The sequence below is a fragment of the Stylophora pistillata genome, chromosome 2, assembly GCF_964205215.1.
Source record: "Stylophora pistillata chromosome 2, jaStyPist1.2, whole genome shotgun sequence".
Lineage (NCBI taxonomy): Eukaryota > Metazoa > Cnidaria > Anthozoa > Scleractinia > Pocilloporidae > Stylophora > Stylophora pistillata.
The window spans coordinates 45,862,572-45,889,877 of NC_142520.1; the positions used below are offsets into that span (position 1 = coordinate 45,862,572).

At 38.0% G+C, this 27,306-nt stretch overlaps 1 protein-coding gene across 1 annotated transcript; it reads right to left on the reverse strand.

Moving 5' to 3' along the window:
- Positions 1–60: 60 nt before the first annotated feature.
- LOC111347298 (diacylglycerol kinase theta) lies at positions 61–21,781 on the reverse strand. Its single transcript, XM_088747613.1, has 27 exons — positions 21,506–21,781; positions 19,671–19,750; positions 17,885–17,987; positions 16,752–16,840; positions 16,186–16,317; positions 15,003–15,153; positions 13,884–13,985; positions 13,188–13,285; positions 12,877–12,949; positions 12,444–12,532; positions 11,369–11,418; positions 9,878–9,968; positions 9,385–9,436; positions 8,981–9,042; positions 8,190–8,337; positions 7,872–7,913; positions 6,526–6,641; positions 6,227–6,378; positions 5,813–5,961; positions 4,770–5,079; positions 4,281–4,371; positions 3,712–3,773; positions 3,041–3,083; positions 2,493–2,561; positions 2,217–2,270; positions 1,478–1,576; positions 61–1,166 (listed from the first exon to the last, which is right to left on the reverse strand). The coding sequence occupies exons 1-27, from the start codon at positions 21,720–21,722 to the stop codon at positions 1,053–1,055; spliced, it is 2,838 nt and encodes a 945-aa protein (XP_088603739.1). The 5' UTR covers positions 21,723–21,781; the 3' UTR covers positions 61–1,052.
- Between the last annotated feature and the right edge of the window lie 5,525 nt (positions 21,782–27,306).

A 27,306-nucleotide genomic window follows, 5' to 3' on the forward strand; every position in this document is an offset into this window, starting at 1 on the left:
AATTTAATTCCTTGGGAACACAACTACATTAATCTATTTTTTTATAATGACACATTCCAATAAATTTAAAGGCGCAAATGTTTAATTGTTTGAAAATGGTATAAATTGGTGGGGCAAGCTAAGCTTTGAACTCCACCTCAAGACAGAGGTTTTATCACTTTAATTTGTACTTTTGACATGACTGTAGAATAGCATGGTATGAGTTTGGTTCTTTAGCGCGTATTGTCGACTACGACGCCTATGCGCTTTTACGAGCGAGTAGAGAAAGACCGAGTGTGGCTGTAACGCAGTTTCTGAATTACTTTATACCACTTCAATGAAAGTATTGTGGCCGTTGCTACAAATGGAGTCCAACAGCAGAAATGGTAATAGAGCTGAAGAACGTATGCGCACGCACCAGATTTTCCCGCAGGAAAACTGATTTTGAGTCGTTTGCCTTGTTGATTTTCAATTCTGTTGCTTCTAGGCGTCGTTTTCCTTGCCGCTTTTGTTTTACAGAAAACTTCAAAAACTTTGTACACCCCTTAAATATTTTCCAAAACAAATTTTCTCGTTTAAAAATTTGGAAATAGGAAAATGTCTTCGACGACAACAAAATGCCTTGGTTTCAAATGTTAGCTCCTTTTTCTTTCCGCAAATTTCGCTAAATTTTAAACCACGTATGCTTGAGCCCGCGTTGTTGACTGCGTACCTTTGACGTAACATTTCGTTCTTAAGCTCTGTCATAAAAGGTCAGTTACAGCGAAGAGGTTCGAGTGGTGACGCCTGATGAAGACGTATTTTAGTCTGAACTATTTATATTTACAGACGTCAGCAAGACAGCGTACAACCAGAGCTATACAAATGACAATAGTTTTCTTCAAAATTTAAATTACATTTTCTCGGCTGAAACAATACCTTACTAGATGAACTTTGCAAGATAAACAAGTTAAATAAAAATCAGAGCTGGTACAAATCTTCAGTATAGTTTCTAATGAAGCGGCTATAATTGTGAGTAACTTTTATATGTAAGATTATTTTCTTCCGTGAGAAAAGGCCCGGGAAAACTCTGTTTAATCGTCATAAAAAATAGTTCTCGTTGCGCTGGGAGTTGAAGGACGACGAGACGAGCTTGAAGGTCTTCTTAGGTTTTTCACTTTAACTTTCCTCTTTGAAAGCATCAGTGCCTAAAGAAAACAAGAAGTAAAATGAACTAGAGAGGAAATTTCGAGAAGTGTTCGTTAGCCGTTTTTGCTCTACCAATATATATATATATTTAAGTAAGAACTCTGACTAAAGTAGTCCGGTTATAAACTTTAACTGAATTCTTGGATGTCAATGTTAAAAAAAACACATATGCTTCTTAGCTAAAAAAAGGATAAGATTAAATTGGTTTCCGGGATGTCCCACGTGCAATTTTATCACAGAGATCCGAGCCTTTTATTTTCTCCGGCCAGTAGTCATTAACAAAGTTATTACACGGTTTTCTGTACAATACCTGTGTTAGTATGGGCCGCACGATCACATTACCCGGAGGCTGCATCCAAGGTTCACCATCTATTTGTACAGGCATCTCTGATTTTAATTTGATATTTATCTGTAATAAAAATCATAATAATGGATAAAAAAGGATCGAAGTGCGTGAATAAAGAGGGTCAGTTTCTAAAGAAACTGTGCTGCTGCGTCGGTGGAGATATTAGAACATAATTTGGTTTTATCAGCTGAGTTGATATTACAGATTGACCACCATGGAGGGTGTTTGAAGCTGACGTTTCGAGCGTTAGTCCCTCGTTAGAGCGAATGGTGGAATTGTGAGTTGTGTATTTTCTATACAGAGAAATGGAACTACGCTATTGGGGCAATTTTGCTGTCTTTGAGAAATTTACTCAGGCTCATTAACACCCAACTGCACTCGAAATCGTGTCATTGCCTATACTTATTGGTTACTTGGGCAAAATACCCTATTTTTCCCTAGCCGATGTTCGAAAACCAGAGCTCGCGCTCTTTCTTCTCAGGGGAGAACGAAAAAGAATACCCACGTGTAGCCGTAGCCGTACTCTTCCCGCCCCGTGGAGAAACAAAAGGGAGGGTACGGTTACACGTGGGCTTGGGGAAGGGTGGAAATCATTCTTCGCCAACATGGTAATGTGACAAACAAGAATGACAAGATAAAAATAAGAGAGAATAACTGACTTATGGCTGCATTAGTTTACTGGATTACAACGAGAAATCTTTACCTGGGCTCCCTGTGCCAGTCGGATACCAGTCCTGATTCCACTTTGAATTTGACCCTAAAAGTAAAAAAGAAAAAAAAAAAAAACACTCATCTTCATATTCACTGCTAAATGAAAACGTTTCCGATCCACATACGTAAGAAATGACAAGGCTGGGTACAAAAAATAAGGCAGTTAGTAGTGAAACATCACGTGGTGCAGATTGGAGAGAACTGTATAGAGAATCCACCTGCTGATGTTAGGGCATAAAAGGCAAAGCCGGTAGTGATTCTGACTTACCATGTGCATGACTCCCTGAAGTCCAACTACCTCTACAAGACCGTCACAGTGACAAGCTGAGGCATAACCCTGCAAACAGAGTCAGCAATTCTCAATTAAGAGTCGAAGAGGAATCCGGGATCGCATCTGTTTTGATTAACTTTGCTTTGTGATTGGTCCAGATATCTCAAGTCACCATCTGAACTAATCAGGAACAAAACCAAAACCACCGTGTTTTGGTCATTTGCAACATTCGTACACACAAATGATGGCGTTCTCGTTGGCTACATGTACTTGCAATTTTGTCTTTTCTGGTTGGCCCTTGTGATTACTTCTGTGTAGGTGTTCTTAAACGATATATCGGTCGGTATATCGGGCGAGAGTTGGTCGATACTCGACCGATACTCATTTGAGACTCGGTCGATACTCGGTCGCGACTCGATTGATATATCGGCCGAGATGTATGTCGGCAGATATAGCGATTGTCTCGACTGCGTGTTTTTAAAGACCTCACTTGCCTGGGACAAAAAGGACAGAGATCAATGCTAAATTCAAGTCGTATTACATACATCTTCTTTGTCTGGTCCCCATGCATCCGTACCTGCTCCCCAACTAGTCGGACAAAAGAAATTATAAAAAATCAAAGGGAAAACTAAATACAAATGAAAACAAAATCCCTCACGTGTATAGAAGCGATACTCGCACCTGAACTGCTACCAATGAAAAATCAGAAAAGAAAACTTTAAAGTTCAACTTTAACTAGATTCGAACCCATGCCTTCCAGCCAGATACAGTCTGGGTGCTACATCCGACCGGGCTGCAAAGTCACATGACGAGCGCGAGACAATTAGGCCATTTTCGATTTATTAAAATGCTAGCATGGCTCTGAGGCTTGGGGTATACAACTAAAGAAATTGATTATTCATCCCTCAACCTCGATGTTGTTCCTTTGTTTTGTTCCCCCAATCCTGGCAGCCAAGTTTGAATTTTGATATATCGAAAATGGTCACTTTTTGTACCTTCTCCGTTCCCGTAAAGGAATCAGATTTTAATGAAATGAAATACATCGTGTTGACCTAAAATAGTACTATTTTGACTTCAGGATGAAAACTGAGCATCTTAAAATTACGCTTTGAAACCGATTCTTATCTGTTTTCTCAATCCACTCAATTGGAAATTTCACCACTGCAACACTGATTCGAATTCTTTTCACTGACTTCAACTTCCAGCTTTCACTAACCTGCCTATGTTAAGAATAACAATTCCTTCTAGTGTTGGTAAGTCAATTTTTTTGCCATCAATCTGTAGCGAAACAGAAAATTAGAAATGAAAATGCTGAGAAACGAGAGAAAGATAGATCACTGGAACCGTAAGGAGTACAACAGGAAAAAAAGTACCAAGGGATACTCCAAAAACCATCTCATTCGGGCGTTAAATTTTTAAGACAAACGCCTTCAACTACTTGGCGTTCAATCACTCAGTGTTGAATACAACTGACAAACGATGATGATTTTAGGACAACACTCAATATTAAATGAGTTAAGTTTGTAAACAAGACAAACACCTTCCCAGTATAGAAGCTTTTAACGCTTTCGCAAAGTGAGGCTACTGTAACTATTGCTATTCCACCTGATTGTGATGCTAATTCATCGTAGATTAACATCCTCCCCCTTCCCCTTTCGCGGGATTTTGTCGGGTTTATTCGGCCGTTCGCTGTGGGTAAAGAGACGCTTTCTAAGAATACCGAATTCATCCCATGAAGGCAACCATGTAAGCTATTCCAATATCTACGTTCTACAGATTAATCACCTCTATTTCGACTTCGTGAGTAAATGTCCGCGAGTAGCCTTTGACCATTTTCTTTATCCCTGCTCTAAAGTAAACTCCTTTGTTATGAAGCCTGAAAAAAGAAAAATCACAGAATCGACGAACTCTTACTTACAATAAATCATAAAACGCAAGGTCGAAGTTTTCTAACCTATCCACTTTCAAAAGCGCTTACGAAGGAAGTTAAAATCTATTGGACGTTTGACTGCTCCGTGTCCGTTAATAACCTTTGGAGGGTGGGAAGGGGGAGGTAGTCTGTAAGACATCTAAAGTGATAAATAGAGTCGGGCACGCACATTCTCACAGATGAATTCGAAATACAGACGACAAAGAGAACAACTCAGAAGACTATGAAACATTTGTTATCAATTGCAAGTGCCATCCAATAGCCTTACCAATCAACACTGTTCCTTAAATCGAGCGGATGTAAAACTACTGTAACAAGTAGATTTACTTTTTTTGCATCCTCACCTGCTATGGAATTTATCAGGTGCTTCCTCTCTCTGAAGATGAAAATCTAAACAAAGCTCAGCTCCAATTCCGATGCCAAAGTAGTTATTCATCGTAAAAATACTAGGATCGTCCTCTCTTCCTCCCATCGAACCAAGTGCGCTGTCGTTTGACAGTGTGTCAGGAACGTTAGTGTCCACGGAGTCAAACATGACACACCATCTATCAAGAAACACTTCGTGAGCCTGGTCAATAGCCATGAGTAGCGATACAGGACTCTCGCCGCCAGAGTAACCACTTCCCCAATGGAGGATTCGAGAGAGATCATTACCTGTACGTTTACAATCTAATTTAGTTTCCCAAACATTATCTATCCACTAAGAAGAACACTAGAGAGATCAGTACATGCTAGCTGAGAATCTCATCCAACTTCCATCTCAATCTGTATCCACTAACGAAATCTCCACAAAGAAATTATCAATCACGAGAGGGGAGTGGGCGTCTGTCCTTCCCAACAGAGTACAAAGGGGGAAATCTTAAGAATATTAAAATTCCTCATAGGCGATGAGTAATGGCTTGTCCCGAAGTCAAGAGTCTCAGGCAATTTCCACCCTATTCTCCATCTACTTTACTCCGAGGAAGGGCTAACGATTGAAACGACAGCTTTTCAAATGCGTCATAGCGGTTTGTCTATCACTGTAAACCTCTAGTTGTCAACCACGTGCTGGAAACGCTCATTTAATTGTCACATGAAGCATTAAGCTTCGAATAATTATCGCTGATCGTTCGTTGATCTTCTTTTAAATACAAAGGCTGTTGAGGCCTAAACAATTAAACTGGAAAGTTTGCACGACTTTTTAAAGTGTCCATCCCTTAGAAGCACGTGAGGCAAAGTCGAGGCTAGTTTTAGATTTCCATCCAATTGACCAAGTTTGTCGCAAGAGTCTTGAGATCGATCACACAGCCCAGTACAACAAAACCTAGACAAGGCTTTATGTTCGACTCTGGAAAGAAATTTTCTCTAACTCGCAGTTTACAAGAGTCACTTGTAACAATCCACTTACCAGTGCCAAGAGGAAGTACTGCTGATGCAGGTAACTTGCACTTCAACTCTTGAACAACATCATCCAAACACGACAACACCCAGCCAACTGTCCCATCACCACCACAGATCAAGACACGAAAATCAGGAATAGATCTGAAAGCGTAAAATCTAAAACAAACACAATAATCAATTCTAGACCACGGGACAAAGATGAGAGAAGAAAACAAGGCTCGTAGCATTGGGTATAAAATAGCTCTAACTGATCAAGATGCAACTTAAACGACAAAATTAGATTTGTATCACAGTGACTTAATATTTGTTATGTAAATACACAAATCAGTTTTCGAACTGCTACGTACTTAGTAATGAATAAACTTCAACTTCAATTGCAAAAAACAGTTTTCTAGATACGAAGGGCAGGAGTTAAACATACCCTAATAATGGGCCCCCTTCTGTGAGGCTGTACACTTGATGAGGGTTGAGCAGTCTCTGGAAAGCTGCTGACATGTCGGCCCCCTGACCACCTCCACTTCTGGAGTTAACCAGTACTAGAAGGGGTTGGCTTCCAGGGGGGAACAGCCCAGGCTACAAGAAGGAAGAAACAAAAACGACAGGATAAGCATAACTCCTTTTTTGATTCAGGTCAATCCTTTTTGTTTTTAGCTTTTTTTTTGACTACTTCCAGAAATACTCTAGAGAAAAACCTTTGCTCTTGAATTTGCAGCTACTTACATGAATAGTGGGTAGGACTCTCACAAACAGCTCTTTGTTGTCCATAGTGGAATTTTTGAATTTATTTACAGCATCGGCTGCTGTGTCAGCGGCAGGAAATAACACAAACACCATACCTGGAAAGAGTTACAATGTCAACATTGGTGACGTAATTAACGGTAAAAAACTACAAAAACAAAAGAAAAAAATAAACCTCCTCAGTCGTCATTGTCATATGACCAGCTTCGCGAGCGAGTGTTTTTATGCCATTCCTGATTTCTGATTGACAAAAGCGGCGGTTCTACTCTCGCAGGATTGTCTTTCGAATTCCACAAAGTAAAACTCAATGACTTATCTTTGAGTGATCAAAGATAAGTGATTGATATCTATAAAATGCATTATCTTCCATCTACGGCGTAAACAGACTGATCTCTCCAAAGTTAACATCTATATAAATAACACTCCTGTAACCCGGGTGGAGAAATGTCATTGTATAATTAAATGCAGCCGGTTTACATGCCACGTAATTCTTAGGCAGTCTCGTATGTCACCAGGGAGCAGTAATGGAATTTCAAAGTAAGCATTGCAGTCTGTCAAAACGAAGAAAAGCACGTAAGGTATTAAATATGCAAAAAAAAAAAAAAGGACATAGCATTCGGTCCAAATGCTTCATCAAACAGAGCTAACCCCGCTTTCTTACAAATTAACAATGGGACAAAACCTTAAACGAGTTGAAAGCCAATCAGAACACAGGATTCGCCTTATCTTGCCTACTGGCACTGCCAGCGATATTTAGTGAATAAACCCCTTCGGGCGGCTGGTATGTCGGCTGATAATGTCCGCGGCTGAGAGATTGTCCGAAAAATGAGTATTTGGCCGAGAAGCGAAGCCTTGAGGGCAAATATGAAATTTTGAGGACAATCTCTCAGCCAAGGACATTATCAGCCGACATACCAGCAAGCCAGAACAGGGTTTATTTATTTTATAACCCTTCCATTAATTTCCACATCGCAATTAAACTGCGCGTAAACAAACAAAAAAAGCCAGTGGTGATCTGATGGCGAATGCGCGTGATTGACGCGAGCAAGCTAAAAAAAAAAACGAGTTTGATTTCCTTCCATGTAAATAGGAGAACGGAAAAGTTGACACTCTTGTATTGACTATGTTTTTTTTTTTTGCTGGGAAAAAATCGGAGGGCAAGTATCGACGCGGACGGGGGTTATTGCGTGATACCTTTCCTGTGATTTTGCACCACGTGACGTATAGTAAACAATAAAATCGCGCCAAAATCAATGGGTGGGTTATAAACTGTAATAATACTTGTGTAAATAGCTTCATGCACTGAACTTTAGAATCTAGTAGCTCACCATAACTTGGAAACACACTTTTCATCTCACAATATTCCATAGCTGCAAAACAATTACACTCAAACTGTTAACTGAAATGAAGAAAGAGGATGAGAACAACCAAAACCAGAAACCGTCCTCAGAAGATTCCAATGCGCAAGTCATTTGGCCACTAAAATGTCTCTTGTCAACTCGTTCCCAAACCTCCGTTCCCCTTGCAAAGCGGAATGAACGTGAGAGGTTGTCAAGCGAACGAGGACTCAGGGGACGAAATTAATCTCGCATAAAACAAAGTCACTTGTCTATAAGCATCTCACAAACAAACAAAACAGAACTCACTTTCTCCTAGAATGTCGCCAATCAAAGTTTTGTATTTACTTGGTTCCAGGCCTACTGGGAGACTGCCAACACAAATGCATACACTTCCCAAGGGTTCTAAGTTTTGCCTCAAGTAGAATCTTGTGAGTTTCATTTTCCTTACAGACTTCTGCAAAGAAAAGACATTAAGTCAATTTTATAGAGAACCTACGATCTTCAGATAAAAACAATATTTGTTATACATCATTAGAAATCACTTTGCACTTATCAAAGAAAGGTATAATTGTAGACAGAATAGCTGGAAGCACGAAATTATATAAAGAGCAAAATTATGGCTATGTAATCCGGCAGAACTTTCCTGGTTCAGTACATTCTAAAAAGAATTCAATCTGGTAAAAATCAAAATCCAGATGGCCATAAATTTGAGAATAGCCACCATGATTGAAACTTTAGAGGAAGTCAATTGGAAGGTGAAAAGACAGAAGCGCCTCACTCAGATAATTAAAACAAACAAAAAAAAAATGATGGGAGAATTTTGGGAGAGTCCAAAACAAAGAAAGGGGTCAACTTTCGTGAGTGAGGAGGGGAAGGCGATTTCCTGAAGAACGTTCACTCAGTTGAGGAAATATAAAGGTAATAAATGTATTAGAGTCCGTGAAGAAAATGTCATTTACATTGAGAACTTAGAAGAAAAAGTATCAGTCCTCCCAATTGATAGCCTTTACAAAGTTCAAAGGCTTATTATTAATTTGAAACAAAAGCTGAACATTAGATGCATTCCAAAGTCCTACTGATTAATAAAAAAATCTTACTTTTCTACTATCCATCAAGGATTTCCACGGACAGTCATTGTGTTCCATTCTTCGTTCATGGACTGATAATTCAATAAGAATAAAAGTGGTGTGAACTGGCAGCTTAATTATCAAAAGTGCTAAATTTGAAATTGAATGCACTGCATGGAGTTCTATGAAGAATTTGCGAGTAATTTTCTACACACGCTTTCGAGTATTTCTTTCACCCGCGCGTAATTTGCGTGTAAATTGCGTGCAATATGGCGGATTTACAAGCATAATATGCACGTGTAATGCTGCTATTCTTTCAGTCGGTATTGTGTGCAGTATTGAGTTAATAACAAGAGCAAATGTCCTTTATCCCATTACGACCTCAATCATGAAAAATAAGTTTACAAAAGTCTACATAAAATGGGATATGTTACCTCCTTGAGTTAGGTGTACTTCAGTCAGGGAAAAGTCATTTTCATTGGCACCCTGTGCATAAGAATTAATTTCTTAGTTAACAAAAAACCAGAGGAATTCCATTCAAACTTCACTCAACTAGTATTTAATTTATTTTAAGTTGCATTAAAAAGCAGTCCAGTGAAACAAAAGGAAAGATTGAAAATGTTCCAAAAGATTGGACTACATAATGAGGAGAAGAGTGATGGAAGTGAACTAGCTGAGAGAAAGGATGAGAGTGAGAAAAGAGAGGGAAGGAAAAGGAAGCATGGAAGCGAGAAAGTAAAGGAAAGAGGAAGGGAGCAAGGGACAGGGAGGAAGCAGTGAAAGAAAGGAGGAAGGAATTGAGAAACAATCAAGAGAAGATGAAGAAGTGTGAGGGGGGGGGGCGGGAAGGGAGAAAGCAAGGAAGAAAGGGAGGGAGGAGAGCACCCTTAAAATTGATGACATAACGCACTGAAGCTTGAGACAAACCTTCAATCCAAATTTTTCTAAAGCAGCACTTATCACATCTGTAACAGTTGTCTGTGCAGTCACTGGGATTGTCTTGAATGTTCCTGCCGCACTGTATTGGGTATGTTACAAAATAATTTGTTCACTATAATTATTTTAAACACCGACAGCTGTGGAAAAAATGCAGTTTTGTCCTTACATGGAGCATGTGGGTGGTTAAAAAGTTGAGAAAAAAAAGGCAATCAGTACACACAGATTTTCAACATTCTAAGAGGGGGATATCTCTCAACTTACCAAAGAAATGTTTAAGCATCAACAAATTATGCAGACAGGACTGATCAATTTTCATGAACTAGAGCACTGCACGTACAGGTATCACAAAGGTCATGGTTTCAAATCCCACAGGGGCCTGAATTTTTTTCAGGGCTTATTTCCACTACTCTATAAGTAGGGTTTATTACTACCAGGATCACTTTCCTACAAAATTGAAGACTTCATAACCCGGAGAGTGCTTTGAATATTTCTGCCAGACTCCTGCAAAATCACACCAATCTCCCAATATGATATAACTCGCAGAGACATGGCTTGGCCCTTAGACCCCAAAGAGTGACAAGCATCTATTTCCTCTTCACAGTACCCCCCTGAGTCACACCTCAAGGTCACGAGAATATAGAAATGATCACCAACTAAAGAAGCTATTGATTGTTGAGCAAAATTAATTCTCTGTGTCAGCACCACGGGAAAGTTGTACACAACAGTATGGAGAGCATGTAATTACTGATGTCAGGGTATAAAAGGGTTAAGAGTATGGCCTGATTCAAATTGATCCTTTTGTTCCTTTCATACCATAATAGTTCGTTTGTTTATATTTTGTCGTGATTCCTGTCTTGTTCTCGTTGATTATTTACTTCTTGCGCAACTGTACGTATTTGCGTGACAGGTTTAGCGATCGGATTTCACTGTGTAAGGGACGTAGTTCTTTGAGAGGTTTATTGTTGCAACGCTACTTGTTCGCTAAACGCTACTTTCCTTTTCACCGCCACATATCAGCTACCTATTACCGCTAGGAGCCAGACTAAAGTAAGCCATTATATTTACTTGATTGTTATAGTTAGCTTCATTATCTTAATTGGCATGATTATCTTTAGCGCTTGTGTATTTACGTGATTCTATAACACGTGCGTCTAGTTTAAGAAGTCCATCCACAGGCGTCGGCTCATTTAGGTTCCTTTCTTTGCTTTCTAGTTCGAACCACAACAAATCTCACTGCAACAAGACCTTACCGCTACGCAAAGCTATACATCGAATCATGTATCCATTATTCTACAAGCCGCTGCCCTTTTACACTATTTCAATCAGAGTTTACGTTGTGCGTTACAATTGTCTGGTCTCCAAATTCGTCGCTTACGACCCTCGCTACACATGTGACCTTTCGGGGTTACACCTTTTAATGACATAAACATTGTACCAGCCAATTACAATTTAATAATGATCATAATTACAATTACTCACTTTATCATTCCAGGATAAACTCTTATATATCCTTTCCGTCTATCTGCACTCTGCAGCGGGGAATTGATTAAAAAATGAAAAGAGAACAAGTTTAAATGTCCAAAAGCAAGAACCATGCTGACTTGTAACCTTGTTTACACGAAAAATATTATTCAAAACATTTAATATGATAGGAGGACAGCTAGGAAAGGGAATGGCTAGTAGACTCAGAATAACTAAAAAGCTAATCAGGCTGGGTAACATACTGGTTAAATAAATCAAACAGTAATACTTAGATTTTGGGTAGTTGACTACAAATGAAAGAAGAAAAACAAAAAGGAAAAGAAGAACACAAAGTATTACATACACTGTTACAGTTACTGTTGTAGTAAAATGGACATATCCAACAATTTGAACCCTTTAACCCTAAGAGTGATTAGCATCTAATTTCTCCTTACAGTAACACCCTTGACTCAAACATTAAGGTCAGGAGATTAACAGAAATGATCAACAACTACAAAAGCTCTTGATTGATAAGCAAACTCTCCCTGTCAGCAATAAAAGAAATGGCTAAATCTGTCGACACTTCTAAAAAACTCTTTAAGACGCATTTTTGTAGTAAGGCTTTTTACTCTCAGTTAGCTCAGCTTTTAATATTTTATACTACACATGATGTAACTGGTATCTATTACAAAGCATTGTTGTAATGATGTAATTAGTATATATTTCATGCATTGTTGTAGTGATGTAATTAGTATTTATTCCATGCATTGTTGTAATGCACAGTTGATCATCCCGTCATGGAAACTGCGCAATATAAATTCACAATTTTATTTATTTTTATTTTTTATAGAGAACAGTATGGAATATGCATACTGATGTATGGGTGATGGGGTGTAAAGGGTTAGTAGTAATATCATGTGATCTAGTTAGCATCTGACTGGTTCAGGAGAAAGTGCAAGATAATTATACACGGTATATCACTCAATCCTCTACTAAAAGCCTGTCAATGTGACAGTAATGTAATTGAAACCACATCAACCTGAATATATTTAGAACACTTTCTTGGGCCAATATGCCATGACTACAATCCTACCTTCATTCGAAGGAAGATTAAAGGTTTGGATGAATTTCTTTCAACAAACTGATGAGGTTTCTCTTCAGGATCAAGGGCACGCTCATTATCTTTAAACAGCAAGAGATAAAAGCATGATAAAATTAAAACATCAAAATATGCTGGTTCTAGAAGACTTTGTAGAAAACAAAATGCACCTTGTAAACATGGATTATTTCAATCACATTTTTAAAAGAAATCAACCCTTTTGCTCATGAGAGTGATCAAAAATTCATTTATCCCTACAAAAAGTGATATGATGACCAGCAGAAAGGTGGGGAGGGGGAAACACAGTCATGTAAAACTGATGCAGATTTCAAAGCAGTTTTTCAAGGATAAAGTTATAACTAAAAGAATATAAAGCAGACAGTGAAGAGAATGGAGATTTTGACCTTGAGAGTCCTTGTTATCTCACCTTCATCAACAGCTCTTGCAAGGTAATAATTGCTGGGATCATCTGTGATGTGAAATTTTTTCAGGGCTTCTTCCTAAGAAACCATTGGAAAAAAAAAAAAAAAAACAATAATCCTAAAATTTGAAGCTGCAATTTATAATACCATTTTGCTAATAATTTAGTCTACATCAACTACTTTGCAAACTGCAGACCCCATTGCCAAACCATTCACCTACCTCAGCTTTTTTAGAAGTAAATTCTGGTCTTGTTTCAACTATAGTTTCCACAAATCTATCAGAGTGTTACAAGTTACACCTGAGTTGCATACTCACTAGAACATTGCTGGCTTGAGCTGTCCTTGGAATCACTATGTTTTTACAAAGTTTTGGATCTGTTAAGTTGCCATCATAAATCTTTAAATAAGCTTCATCTATTACAAGAAATGAAATTTCTTTTATTAGTATTAATTATAATTATTATATTACTTAGCATGTATAAACATCATTATGAGGTTCCATGAATACAGAGGTTGAGGGAAGAACTATACTTGCTAAAAATCAACACATCCAAACACATTCAGGTAATAGTAGGTAATAGCATGATTTGTGGTCACCATGGTATTTTGCAGTAATACCACATTCAAGTGATATTCCAAAATTGTCCAAAATACCACATACCGTGAAGGAGTAAGTGGTATTTGGAAAATTTTGGAAATAAATATCAATAAATTTGGGCCAGTATTATTGACAAATACCACCCATAAGTCTTGCTATTATTTGTTTATAATACAAGTCAAGAAAATTTTGGTAATGCACGTACAGGAGACCTTTATTTTGTTGCAATTGGAAAGACAAACACAGGCGTCAGCATTCATAACAATCTTTCCTCACCGTGTTGTCATTGGTAACCTTGTTATACCATCCATTTTTGCCATTATACCAAAATTACATTGTAATGGTGAATTGCTGTCAACCAATTAAATCTCCAAAATTTCTTGCCTTATATATTAATAAGTGATAAACTTATACCTGCATCATGATCAAAAGATAAACTGCTAGTGTCTGTATTATGGCGGGGCGGGTCATCTGAGACTATACCATCATCATCGTCTACCATACCAGTCTGCATACCTATGGATAATAATTAACAATTATTCCACGAGTGCGCGTTGCATATGAGATGATAGATAGCCAACGAGACGCGTAGCGCTGAGTTGGCTATAATCATCTCATATCCAACAAGGCGAGTGGAATAATTGTTTTATTAAAAGAAATGCCCCCAAGATGTCAGATAAATCTTCTCGACTTTATTTTATAGGAAGAAACCGGATGTTACAATGTACAGATATTAGATTATGGTATATTGGCCCATATACCATAATGGCTAAGCCAATAAAAAGTCTTGAATTGCATTATCCAATGATCCAGTTTTTAATAATAAGTTATTAGTCTAACAGATAAAACGAGGGGAGAGAAGAGTTACAAGCCTCATGGGTCACCATTAAATGAAGTTCGTCCCACCTTCAATATAAAACAAACAGAAGATTTCAAGTGACTTCCAGTACAAAAGGCATGTAATTACAGGGCTCAACACTAACCGTAGCCAACTAGCCACAGACTAGTGGAAATTCAGTTTTGGCTAGTGGTTTTCAGTTTCCACTGGCCAGTTTGGCTCATAAAACAAACTGAAATTGTTGTAACAAGTCATCTAAGTTGACACCAGCCACTTGGCTAGTAAGTTGAAAAGTTAGTGTCCAGCCCTGAAATAGCTTGGCTTCCTCTATTTCAAATGCTGAGTCTTCAAAGGCAACACCATTGTGCAACAATTATTTGCCATTTTCTCCTAAAAATTTGCTGCTACACATATACACTCCAGGGTTGGAAGAACTACCACTAGATTCTGATAGAAGGACCACATGTCTGGGATCAAGTTAAGTGGTGAATTATACCATTGACTAATTCCTGACTTAATAATTGCCCCTAGCCTACGCCTACCTACGCATCACTCAGCTGATTATAACATGAAATCAACACAGAGAAACTGTTCATGAAGACAAGACATAAAAAACACCATGATTATCATTTCATTCCCATGCATCCATGTAAAACAGTTTTTAACAACAGCACTCTGGTACCTTCCTTCCTCACCTCTTGATGCAGCAGAATTGCACCTGTTCTGTGAACAAGACCTCCACAAGGTGACATTTGGCATTGAGACAGCATATGGTGGTAACAACAGCTTGTGAAGATAACCAAATCCACATTCTTTGGGTAACATAAATTGACAAGAGCTATGAGCCTGTAAGTAATCAAAACGATGCAAATTACACAATCATGTGCAAGTGCAGATAGCAGGAGTATTAAGTACATCTCTCCCTTAAACCATGATCTAATTGCTACATGACTGTGTTTCATATATACAGGGCATCTGACAGGATGCAGTGGTGCGGATCCGCATAATTCGCCTATTTCCCCATCCTCCACATCCTTGGGGAGTTTTTCTGCATAAAACTAGAAAATTTCTACATATAAGTCAGTGAGAAAGCAACTGCCACCATCCTCAGAAGCAAAAATAGTGAAAAGATTGATCATTTTGAAGAATTAAGTTATTTGCCCAAAACAGTGATGAAAACATGCCTTTCGTTCATAAACAATTTTAAACTGCCAGGCATTCCATGCATCTTCTCGTGATGGGCCTGGGTTCTACTTTTGTTTTAACATTTTGGGACTTCTGGTGTCCAGTTTTCCTCGTCCGATTTACTAAGCTTCGGACAAACTCAACAACAAAAACTATGAAAAAACTACATTGAACGAAGACTACATTGAACAAAAGGTCAAACATGTCATAATTAATAGGACTAAAATTCTTGGTAAGACATTAATGTGTATTTTATATGTTGGAAAAAGCCAAGGGAACAACTTTATTAAGTTTTAGAAATTTCTGCATAATCTAGCGTCTTTTCCGCATAATCCTCACTTTCTTCCGCATAATATTGCCAAAAATTTCCACATCATTTTCCATTTTTTTCCGCACCCTATCAGATGGTCTGTATATATAATTATACCTTTGATATTTAATAGATAAAACTACCTCATTTAACAACCAGTAGAAACAGATCTAGATCATTTATATTTTCCAAATGAGCATATCATGATGTATTCATGGTAGCAAATCTATTGAAAATTGGCATTTTATTTATCAATAAGTAAAATGATTTACAGAAAAGCAGAGGCGACCTATTTTTAGCCACAGATCCCTATAGGAATGAAAGGAAATGAGATCATAGTCTGTTTTATAAATAGCAACAACCACCAAATTGCAGGCACTCACCATCTGTCCACACCAGCTACATTTGACACTTGCCAAACACTCCACACTCCCACAAGTTTGTTTACAGTGCACACACTTTGCATTGGGTGGTAGATTTCCTTCTCTCCAATGATGAGCTTGCCGCACAGATTGCTATTGTCAACAAACTCATTATGAACAACTAATACCTGAACAAAAACTTTCCTTCCCAAGGAAGATCATGAATACGTTCCTGTCTCCAAATTAGATTTTGGATTCTTGTTGGCAGAAGTGTTTCTCAGCTTTTTGCACAACTTATATATATATCCATGTAAACCAGTTCTGAACAGCATTTTACCCCAATATCAGTCTCCAGTTGTTTGAAAATTTAGTTGTAACAATTGTAAATAATTTCACTGTACATGCATGCAGCATCAACAAAAAATGTCAGCATCAGCAGTACCCGCACAAACACAAATAAAAAATTACTGCATGGGATTTTGCCACAAGAGTGTCTGTCAGGAGAGTTTGGAAACTTATATCTAAACAAAGCAACTACAAGGAAAAATGTTTGTCAATATATATAGTGGAGACTTGGAGTATTATACCTTCTGTATGTGAGGTACATATGAAGCACACTTCTTGCAGTCACTAACACTGAACTCTTTACACTCCTCGTGAACAAAATAGTCACAAACTGCAATGAAGAAAGTCAGAGTAATTATTATAATTATCAGTGAGAATATAAATCAAATGAAGCCTTTAACACTGCTGTAAAATGTAAAAAATGTTTCATAAATCCGAGCTTTCGCCGATCAACGGCATCATCAGGGATGATGATGCCGTTGATCGGCGAAAGCTCGGATTTATGAAACATTTTTACTTTTTACAGCAGTGTAAGGCTTCATTTGATTTATTTGTATATATATATCAACAATGCTGCTGAAGGACAACATGAACAGATTATATTATATAAGAGTTTAGAATTCAAAATATGTAGCTCATCTAATCTGAATCACAAACTTTTTTAGGCAGTTATTCAAATTATATTCACTATGTATCAGTTCTATTAAACTGAAAGAGGTCGAGGGGTTACAGTGCTCCTATAATAATATTTAATACCATCTTGTAATTGTTAATTACACAAAATACTCAACTAATTTCACAATTTAGTTGTGATTTATCGATGTGGACAAAAACTTTAAATAAAGATGTCAAATTTGCTGGATAAATGTAGTTTCCTTCAACACCAGCCCCCACTATTAATAATCTGTGAAATTTGTACCACTCTGCCCACCCTGCTTGAAAGATCAGTGTCAACATCCCCCCCCCCCCCCTTGCCATCACAAACCCTTCAGTACAAAACTTTGGTGCAAAAGGTTTTAGGTTTGGGTCATGCACCAGTCATTGTTTTGTACGTGTTCTCCGGGAGGACAATTTCCTCACACAGTGCCCCTTTCAATTCATCACCAAAGAATGGAGGGAAGGGAGGGAAAGAAATGAATGGAAAATTGACGTGGAAACTTAACAAGAAGCCATTATGGACTTAAAAAGAATTCTGTCCCAAGCAACAATGTGCTCATTAATTTGCATAATCTTACTGGTAACTAGCCTGAGGGCTACTAAACTTGTTCGCAAACATTCATTTTCTCTTAAAAATAAGTAGTGAAGTTCCTAGGAATACATGTCCAAATGAAGTCCAAATGAAGTATTTTGTTCTTTTGATTCATGGCGCACTCACCTTGACACCTGAAAGCCACATGATCTTCAAGTCTCTTTCTACAAATGCAGCAAAACCTTCGCCGAAAGAAAGATGGACCACTCCAACTGTGAGCAACTGGCTCCTGAAACAAAAACCCAAACAGATCAGAAAACTCCCTGAAGGCAACTCATTTGTTAAAGGTCTAAATAAGTTGGGTATGTGTATCTATAAGACGGAACAAAATAAATTGTCTGCTGATTGACAGGAAGTCTGGGAGAGTGTTGACAGCCATCCCCTGGAAGCACTATGTCAACTAGTCAACCATTTTGGTCATCATGGTGATTGGAAAAAATATTGGCTCCTAAAATTGCAGCCCAAGTTGTCATGAAGCAAGCTACAAACAGCATTTGTTTTACCTCATGTAATTAAGTGTTTATACTCAAGTTAAATTGAGACAACCATTTTTTTCTAAATATAATTACATGCTGATCATAGTTTTCTTTACGTAAAATTTGTCCCCTTCTCTTTGGTTGTCCGGATATTAAGTCTTGAGATGCCACCTGAACCCTCAAAAACAAACCATCCTTTTCCCATTTTATTTTCCTCCTTGAACAACCAGTTTTTGACTTCAGGATGTTTGATAATGGCTTAGAACAAATTTCAACTTGGAGCCTTTCAAAAAAACTAATGATTATAAATTATGCATAAAAAATGAGAAAGAAATAAAGAAAGAAAGAAAGAAAAAGAACAAAAGAAAAAAAAGAAAGAAAGGAAAATGAAAGAAAGATAGAAAAAGAAAGAAGAAAGGAAAATGAAAGAAAGATGGAAAAAGAAAAAGGAAAAAGGAAAAAAATTTCAAAATTTTAATAACTATGTGACTTTCAGATATCAAACCAGCAAGCCTCACACTTGGGTTTGTCAATATCATTGTCAGTAGTGTCAATGTCTATGTTGTAGTTCAATTTTCACCTTGGTTTAAAATTTATTTTCCTTTGTTTCAAACTCATTATCATACATTAACATGACTGAGAACAAAGGAAAATAAAATTTGAACCAAGGAGAAAATTGAACTACAACATCTATACCAGAACAAGCAGAGATAAGCAAAACATTTTCACTGTTCCTTTTACTCTACAGGTATCCAGCAAGTCAAACACCAAAAGAAAAAAATTCATTATGGACAACCTTCCCAAGATTATGTTTTTCCAATTTTTCACTAAAACAAATAATATTGGCTCCATTGATAATTAACTTAACTGATGACACTTAACTTTTCATGAAAGAGTAAAGGTTCTTATAATTATCCAGTTCCACTTAAAAAATAAATGTTGATTCCATGTTACTGTGCATCTGTTCAATAAATTATAATAGATCACAAACAACATCAAAATGTGGTAAGAACAAAGAAGTGACACATGAGGAGCAGCTACATTTCAATGTGTTAAATAATTGACTAACTGAACAGAGCCGCAGAAATATAGAATCTTGACATTTTTTACCCTTTATCTGATTATTCATTCTCCTTTTTAGTTGCTGCAAATTTCTTTGTAAATAATAAGTTGTGAGAATTTGGCATTTGATCAAGACAACGACTTCTACCTGATAAATTAGTGAGTAATTCTCATTCCCCGTGTTTGCTGGATAATATAATTATGGATATTATAAAGAGAAGTTACATGTTAATCCCTTCTGTGAGTTAAGGGGTTAATGTTGACCTCATTGACATGTCAGTCCCCCAACAGATCATGGGTAAGAGCCAATCAAAATATACATACAAGTAAGCTTTTCAAATAAAAAGAAATATATTTATAAACTCACAGCTCACCTTCACTAATGATGTTGCAATGGAAATGCAAGGAGTTATAACAAGCTGCATACATCGTTCATGACTCACAAAATTACAAACTAAAATGGAAATTTTTATGAAATTAATAATAATTATTATCAGGTAATAGCTGGACCCAATGGAGTCCAATTTGGTCTGTAATCATACTGGTGATTTACAAAATCAAACACCCCCAAAGGGGGAGTCTAATTTGTTAATTAAGAGTATGATTACAAACAGAATTAGATGACCTGAAGTCCCCTTACCAGTAAACCTAACCGCCTCCCAGTTAGCTCAATGGATAGACCACTGGACTGTTGAGCGGGAGGTCGAGGGTTCGAGCCCCGGCCGGACCAACACTCAGGGTCTTAAAATAATTGAGAAGAATTTGCTACCTTTCTATAATATCAAGAAATGGTTAGATATTCTAGTCTTCTCGGATAGGGACAAATAAATGGAGGTCCCCTCTCCTGTAGGGTTGGGGCTAGGAGACGTTAATTTTCCACACACGAGATTACTGAGTGATGGATGTCCTTCCCCGGGGTGGGATGGGTGGGTTGGGTTTAGGTGGATGAACCTAGTAGGGGACTACATGTCCTATTTTTCTTCCACCTGTACAATGTACAAATCTTTGGAAACGAAACGAAACGAAACGAAAATCAAACTGTGATAAAATTTGAGAAAGACACTAGACATTGCTTATACCTTTTCAATATAAAAAACAACATTTAACTTGTTGAAGTACACAACAAGAGAACAACATATTGTGTACAATAAAATATCTGAATTGTCACTAAGCAAGAATCACAATAGAAAAACTAAACTACAGCATTTTTATCCCCAACTGCCACATAGCATACAACGAACACATTGTATTCATTATGCTTCAGCTAACAATGGCTGACTATTTGAATTCCCCAAATACAGTTATAAGTTAGCCAGACAGAAAAAAAGATTTCTTGTTTTAGAGGAAGCTCAGACCCCACCCAATAAATTCGAGACCTTTCCTCACGGAAATTACGTCCTGCTTGGTGAAAATATAAATGACGTTTATTCATATCATTTATGACGTAAAACATATACTCATCTCAGAAGGTGATATAAGGTCCCTTTGTGTTTCCCACACCAGAATTTACATCAACACAATATAAACCCAAGAAAAGGATCGAATTTTGTATTTCAAAGATACAAATACAGATTACGTTATTCACTTCACAGTGACAATGCACTTTTATAAACAAGTCATAAAATCATTGAATGCTTAGAATTCGAGAGTAAGTTGCGAAAATTTGCCAAACTGTAACATGAAACACGCTCAGAACTTTAAAATTTAATACTGAATAACAGGCGATATATATCTGATTAAAGAATGAAAAAATCTGGAAAAAAATTGCGCTCCTGTTCAGAATCTAGAGGAGGTTTTCAATAAACGCAAGCTAATGATTGTTGTCTCTTAAAACAGTACGTACATAGCCATGTTGTTAGCTAGGTGTCAGCACCTATTTCGAACGAATAATACTGAAATTATACTGGCACTGATCGAGTCGCGCTTAAAATACCATTCCACCAGTGTAAACAATTTTAGTCAATGCTCTATCGTGAAACAAAAAGTGTCAGGTTTTAAAATATGTTGTTGATCAATTTGACTGAAAAATCTGTAGAAGGAAATGATGTTTTGGTAAGATGTGGGTTAATTGCTAAGATAGCAAAGTCATCGACTTCCTACACGAAAATATGACAATTTGCTGCGCTCTCTTAAAGCAGAAGACTAGAAACCGTCTTCAGTGACCAAGCTAATATGGTAGTTAAACCCTAAATTTTCACAATTTTCTCACCTTCACAAATCAGTCCTTGGTTCGTAAAACCCCAAAGCATGTCCGTGCAATGATTGCAATATGTCGGACGAGTGAAAGTTTTTCGGACAAATCGATGTCCACTTTGCCCATGAGCAGAGAAGGCTTCATCGACTCTGGTGTCAGAAAGACATCGAGGCATAGAATGTCTGAGATCGCCATTTTCTTGCGCTGGAAGAGACAATTTGTTGGCAGTCATGTTTTGTCGATGGAAGGTTTCATGATAAACAAACTCGAAAGTTCCTCTTACACAAGCTAACGCGGAGAACTGGAGCCCAGTTTCATAAGGATAGAGTGGTTTTAATGGGACTGGGAATAGTATTGTTGAGGAAATGTTCCTCAAAGGGGTCCAGAATTTTTTCCTTTATCCCAAGCTCGCAACAAAACAACAACAATAACAAAAAAACACCTTTTATCGTTCTATAACCAAGCAAAAAAATTACTATTTATCCTATTCTAATTTCATGCAGTTTCCTTCAGACTCCAAAGGAAATTTTTTCGCGTCAATATAATATGCGTTATTCGGCGAGGGACGGTTGTTTTTCTGAAGATTTATTTCAGAAAACCAACTCAATTTACAGCTTTAAATGTGAAATACTAACAAGAGAATAACAAACACTACCTCTGGAAGGGCAAGGAGGATTGTGCGAAAGTTAAAATCATGTGAAAAAAACAACGTGAAAGAGTCAATATATCTATTGGCCCTTTTAAACAAAAGTGAGGTCACTCGGCAAGAAAATACGGCCAGATATTGTTCAAGTTTTACTAGTATGACTATTTATCATCATTATTCATTATGTTACATGTATCATCATTACTTATCCATTCATTTTTTTTTTTTTTTTTCTGGACCAAGATAAAGACAAGCGCAAAAACACAGTCAGGCGAACGAATGAGATTCTACAATTCATAATCTTTAGTGTAAGTCTAAACTTGGTTGAACATTAAAACCAAAAAAAATTTTTTTTGAGCCTACGGAAAGGTTTTTTTTAAGAAAAACCTTCCATTTTTGAAGTTGCTCGCTATTTTACTGGTGTTTGTTCAATTTTTTAAGCCAACAGGGGATCAAGTTAACCAGCGGCTCCTAATGTCCATGGCAGGTGCAGTCTAAATTGCACGGTCTGCTAAGCTAAAAGTTTTAAAAACTTTTGTACAAAGTGCAAAATCAACTGAAAAGGGCATGATCTCATGCATCAGTTTTAAAAACAGGAATTTTTGCATATCCTAGTCGATGAGGCTGAAGTTAAAAGTCTCTTCAATGTTTATGGATCTTCCGCAAGTATGGAATCCCGCGTCTTTTTAGCGTCTCTCCGCTATAATAGCTATAATTGAAAAGATAAGAAAATTACTGGCGAAGTATAAGCATGTAACTATAAAAAATAACACATGGAAAGGCAGCTCATTCGCAAGTTTTTTTTTTGTTTGTTTGTTTTGTTTTTTGTTTTGTTTTGTTTTTGTTTTCAACCGTCTTCAAAGCCAACTGCCCTTTGTTTTAGTTTAGGTCTAAAACTTCAAATATTTATGACATCATTGTAATAGCAAAAATAAGATAAAAAAATAACTGTTAGTGTCGTTACTTATCGCCAGAGGGGAAGGGAGGGAGCAAGAATTTTGGTTGTGCCACAATAAAATTAACTTGATTCCCCCATAAGGCTCCGTGGTATTCTAATCATCTCACGTCATTTTCTACAGTACCCCTTTAGACTAGGGAGTTTAAGCAAATCACTACGGCTGGCGCTGCTACGGCTACCGGAAGTAAAATTGTCCAGAAACGAGTCATTGCGCATGTCAGTGGTTCCCATCCAGCCGTAGCGGGAAATCCTTCTACGCGAGTGGGAAGGTTTCGGCGTAGTCTGTTTTACGTGAACTTATCTTGCTTCTTTCTTCGCTTTATACATTCTCCTGAGCAACTTTAACTATTGAAATACACTTAACATCTTTAAAAATAGGTTATCGGGAATATTTATCAAGCTTGCTGTCCCTTACCGAGTGAATCTGCCTTTATTTTTGCAGCCGGGTTTGTCGAAGGATCGAAGCAGTGTGCACATGGAGAACGCAGCGAACGCCAGGAGAAATACATAAGTAGAAAGTCTAACTTTTCCTTTTCAAACCTTAAAGACTACTTGAAATTCAAATAGCTGAAGCCGAGGAATGACGAGGGTTATGAAGGACCGTGTAGAAACGTTGCTTTGGTGTTTATAAGCTCCAAACTGGCAATTTTACAACACGTAAGATTAAATATTTTAATTCACTCATTCACTGTGCACAGGATCACTTACAATTTTTTTTTCCAAACGTCGGAATCCCTCGTCTCTTTGAATGAAGTCATTTTGAGTTTTTAGACGTGCAAAAACTACCGCGAGGACGCTTATTGGTTTTAAACTTCACAGCCGTACTAGGTTTTTAGTTCGCGTTGCTTAAAGTTGAATTTTGGCGGGCTACGGCGACGTACTCTCCTCAAGCCTCGTCAACCATGGTAGCCGTAGCAGCGCCAGCCGTAGTGATTTGCTTAAACTCCCTAGTGTTAGAGCTCGAGACGACTAGTACGTCCACAGGGTGCCCACACAAGCGGCGTGTCTGGTTGTTGTTCGAAATATAAACAGATGTGTGGGAGAATATTGAAGAGTCGTAATATCGTAAACTTATATCAAGGAATGTCTATATTAAGGCTCAAAATAAATGTAAACGTACTTTACTTGCTGTGTATTGTCGTTTCTGTGGTTCTTAATGGTGCATTTCGAGCGATTTGGTAGATTTCGCGTTCAGTGTTACTTTACTGTATAAGGAGACAAGGGTGGAAAGCTCATTTTCGACCGCGCCAGCGCGCACCTGATTTTCATCCAGAAATTAGAATCACCCGGCTTCCAAATCGAACACCAGATAAACTAAAAGGTTGACGCTTCTTCACGTGTCATTCAATCGAAGATCCATTAAAAATCCAAGCGCTAACTGCCAAAAAACTTTCGAGAAATGTAGCTTTCCAAGCGATCGGCATCCGCGGCACAGACATCGTGTGCCAGGGAGCAACCGTCACGCTGTTTGCTCCACGCCGAATGGATGATGGTAAACAATACCCTATTTCAAATGCCTCATGTGAGAGGGGAGTCAGGGGCGTATTCACGCCGGCGATTCATCTACTGACTAGCCTGGTGTGAGGTTTATGGCGCGTGACGGAAACCCTACACGACCTCAAACCTCTTTGTTCGCGTAACCCATAGACATTCCTTGATATAAGTTTACGATATTACGACTCTTCAATATTCTCCCACACATCCCTTTATATTTCGAACAAACGACCAGACACGCCGCTTGTGTGGGCGCCCTGTGGTACGTCTCCACTTCGTTCCCCTTGAAAACAATATGGTCCTCCCCCCCAAAAAATCCTTTAACCCCAGTCCCCCTCCTCCTTCGGTGATAAATAAACAATATTTCGGTCGCTGATAATTTGCGTCTATAAGAGTGAAACGTTTCATTGAATTACTATTTTCATTTTTTATTTATTTATTCATGTAATTTTTTTCGGGGAGAGGGGGTGCGGAATTACAGCTTATCCGTTAGATGCAACCGTTTTGTTATTTTCCTTTCTTTATCTAAGGATGGATTGTCAATTAACTGAACTTCATTTATAATCCCAAAATTAAAAGCAAAGTAAACATTTTCTCGATTGGAAAAGAGGTTCAGAACTGGCGAATTCAAATTGTTTGAATAGAAACAAGAGACAGTATTCGGAACATAAAGCTTCCAGGTGTCAGCTTGGCATGACACTGAATTAGAGTTTTAGTTGATAACTGAAAGTCAATGATTGACCGGTTAACTAAAATTTAATTAACTTGCGCAGTTACTTAAAACTTCTAATATTCTCTTCGAGGCTTCCATATGGCAACATTTTGTCTATTACACTTACGGTCGCTGTGGAGGCGCGGTTGCCTCATGGTTGGTGCGCTCGACTCCGGACCGAGTGGTCCGGGTTCCAGCCCCGGCCGGCGGGACATTGTGCTGTGTTCTTAGGCAAGACACTTTACTCTCACAGTGCCTCTCTTCACCCAGGTGTTTAAATGGGTACCGGCGAATTTAATGCTGGGGGTAACCCTGCGATGGACAGGCATCCCATCCAAGGGGGAGTAGAAATACTCCTAGTCACTCCATGCTACAGAAACCGGAGTTAAGCACCGGCCTAATGAGCCACTAGGCTCGTAAACAGACTTTACTTTTTACTTACGGTCGCTACTGGAGAAGGGAGTTATAAATCGAGGACATCATCTGGCCTTGAGGGCAAGTACAACTGTTGACTAGTTTGTTGGTAATGTAGCACTGTGCATACCACAGAACTATTGTTAATCACAGGAAGAGAAAAAAGCTTGCCTTCCTTAAAATGTGATTGCACAAGCAAAAACAGTATCTGTCCTTGTGTCGTGTCCAAAGGTTTATTGGTTCAATCGTTATGTACAAAACATTGACTGCAATTTAAACATCAGTTTATAAAAGGGAAGATCGACTTAAATCCAGACTACGGAATCAATTTCAAAATGAAATTTCCAAAATATATTTCAAGCCCGCTGGCCGTTTCCGCACCGTGTTTCTTATTGAATAAACAGCTTTTAAACTCTCATAAAGTGCAGGTGCTCCCATGTATTGCCCTTTAGTGGTTACTTTCCAAGCTTTTAGATGATGTTAAAAGTAGAATTCTGTGGACAAGCAAAGGTGCTTTTATGGGGTAAACAGTTAAGCAACTTTCTAAAGGCAATTTTTCCAAGGACCCTGCGGTAAGGTTGTAATGATAAAAAATCCTTCGACCTTCCATTATCTGACTGGAAAAACAGGAAAAAGTTGTTTCACGATAATATTGAATTACCATGAAAAAGAATCAGACGGTTGTTGTCTTAAATTGCCGGTAAACTTAGAAAACTCTCTGTTATAACGAATGAGTCATTAACCGACATTTCAGTCTTTGCTGAACAGTTGAAGGCCCATTTTCAACCGAGATGCCTTGCGCGCCCAGATCATTTCTCACATATGAAAAATACGCTATTTTCCTCGAAGTTGCAAAATCGCTTTGATATCTTCTTCCAACTTACTAATTAGGGCTTTCCAAGTTCCATCTTGAATCATGTGCGAACAACAAACTATCGTAGTATCCATATCAGGAAATAGTTTTTAATTCTTACATGTATGACAGTGAAAAACGTCATTTGAAAAGTTGATGCCGCCGAAGAAGCGGTCTAGAGGAAGGCCGGGTCTGCCCGGCTCGGCAAAGGTTATTCGACTTCGAGAGTCTGTGTATGATTTATGGTGGGCAAGGAAAACAACAATGGGTTTCGATAACACTACAGACAGTGCTTTTGCAGAAATGTTATTGCATTGTTCCTACGATGGAACTAGAGACTCCGGGGAGATTTTTTCGAGGTGAGAATAATTATTAATGTGACAGCGTTAATGTGACAGCGTGATGCTGTTAGTGAGTTTTCACAGGTGCTTACTAATACTTAATGTGACAGCCTTAATGTGACAGCGTGATGCTGTTAGTGAGTTTTCACAGGTGCTTACCAATACTTGGCTGTGTAGCCGCGCGATGCGGTTCCAGTCGAGGCCCACAAGTTGACCCTAGCTCACCATAGAGTCTCCAGTAGCTCAGTGGTTAGAGCATCCGACTAGATCACGGAGGGTCGTGGGTTCAAGTCCCATCTAGGGCTCGGATTTTTTCTATTACACTAAAAGTTGTTTCATCTTTACAGAATAATTATTTGACTGATTATTACTTGAGATCCTGAGATATGTATGTAAGC

What these genes read in the sequence shown, in the direction of transcription:
- LOC111347298 (XM_088747613.1), bottom strand. Translation starts at nt 21,722, where the DNA reads ATGACTGCCAACAAATTGTCTCTTCCAGCGCAAGAAAATGGCGATCTC. An exon ending in TGCAAGAGCTGTTGATGAAG is followed by an intron (nt 12,533 to 12,876) that starts GTGAGATAACAA and finishes TGCTGTTTAAAG; the next exon opens with ATAATGAGCGTGCCCTTGAT. An exon ending in GAGTCCTACCCACTATTCAT is followed by an intron (nt 6,379 to 6,525) that starts GTAAGTAGCTGC and finishes TCCTTCTTGTAG; the next exon opens with CCTGGGCTGTTCCCCCCTGG.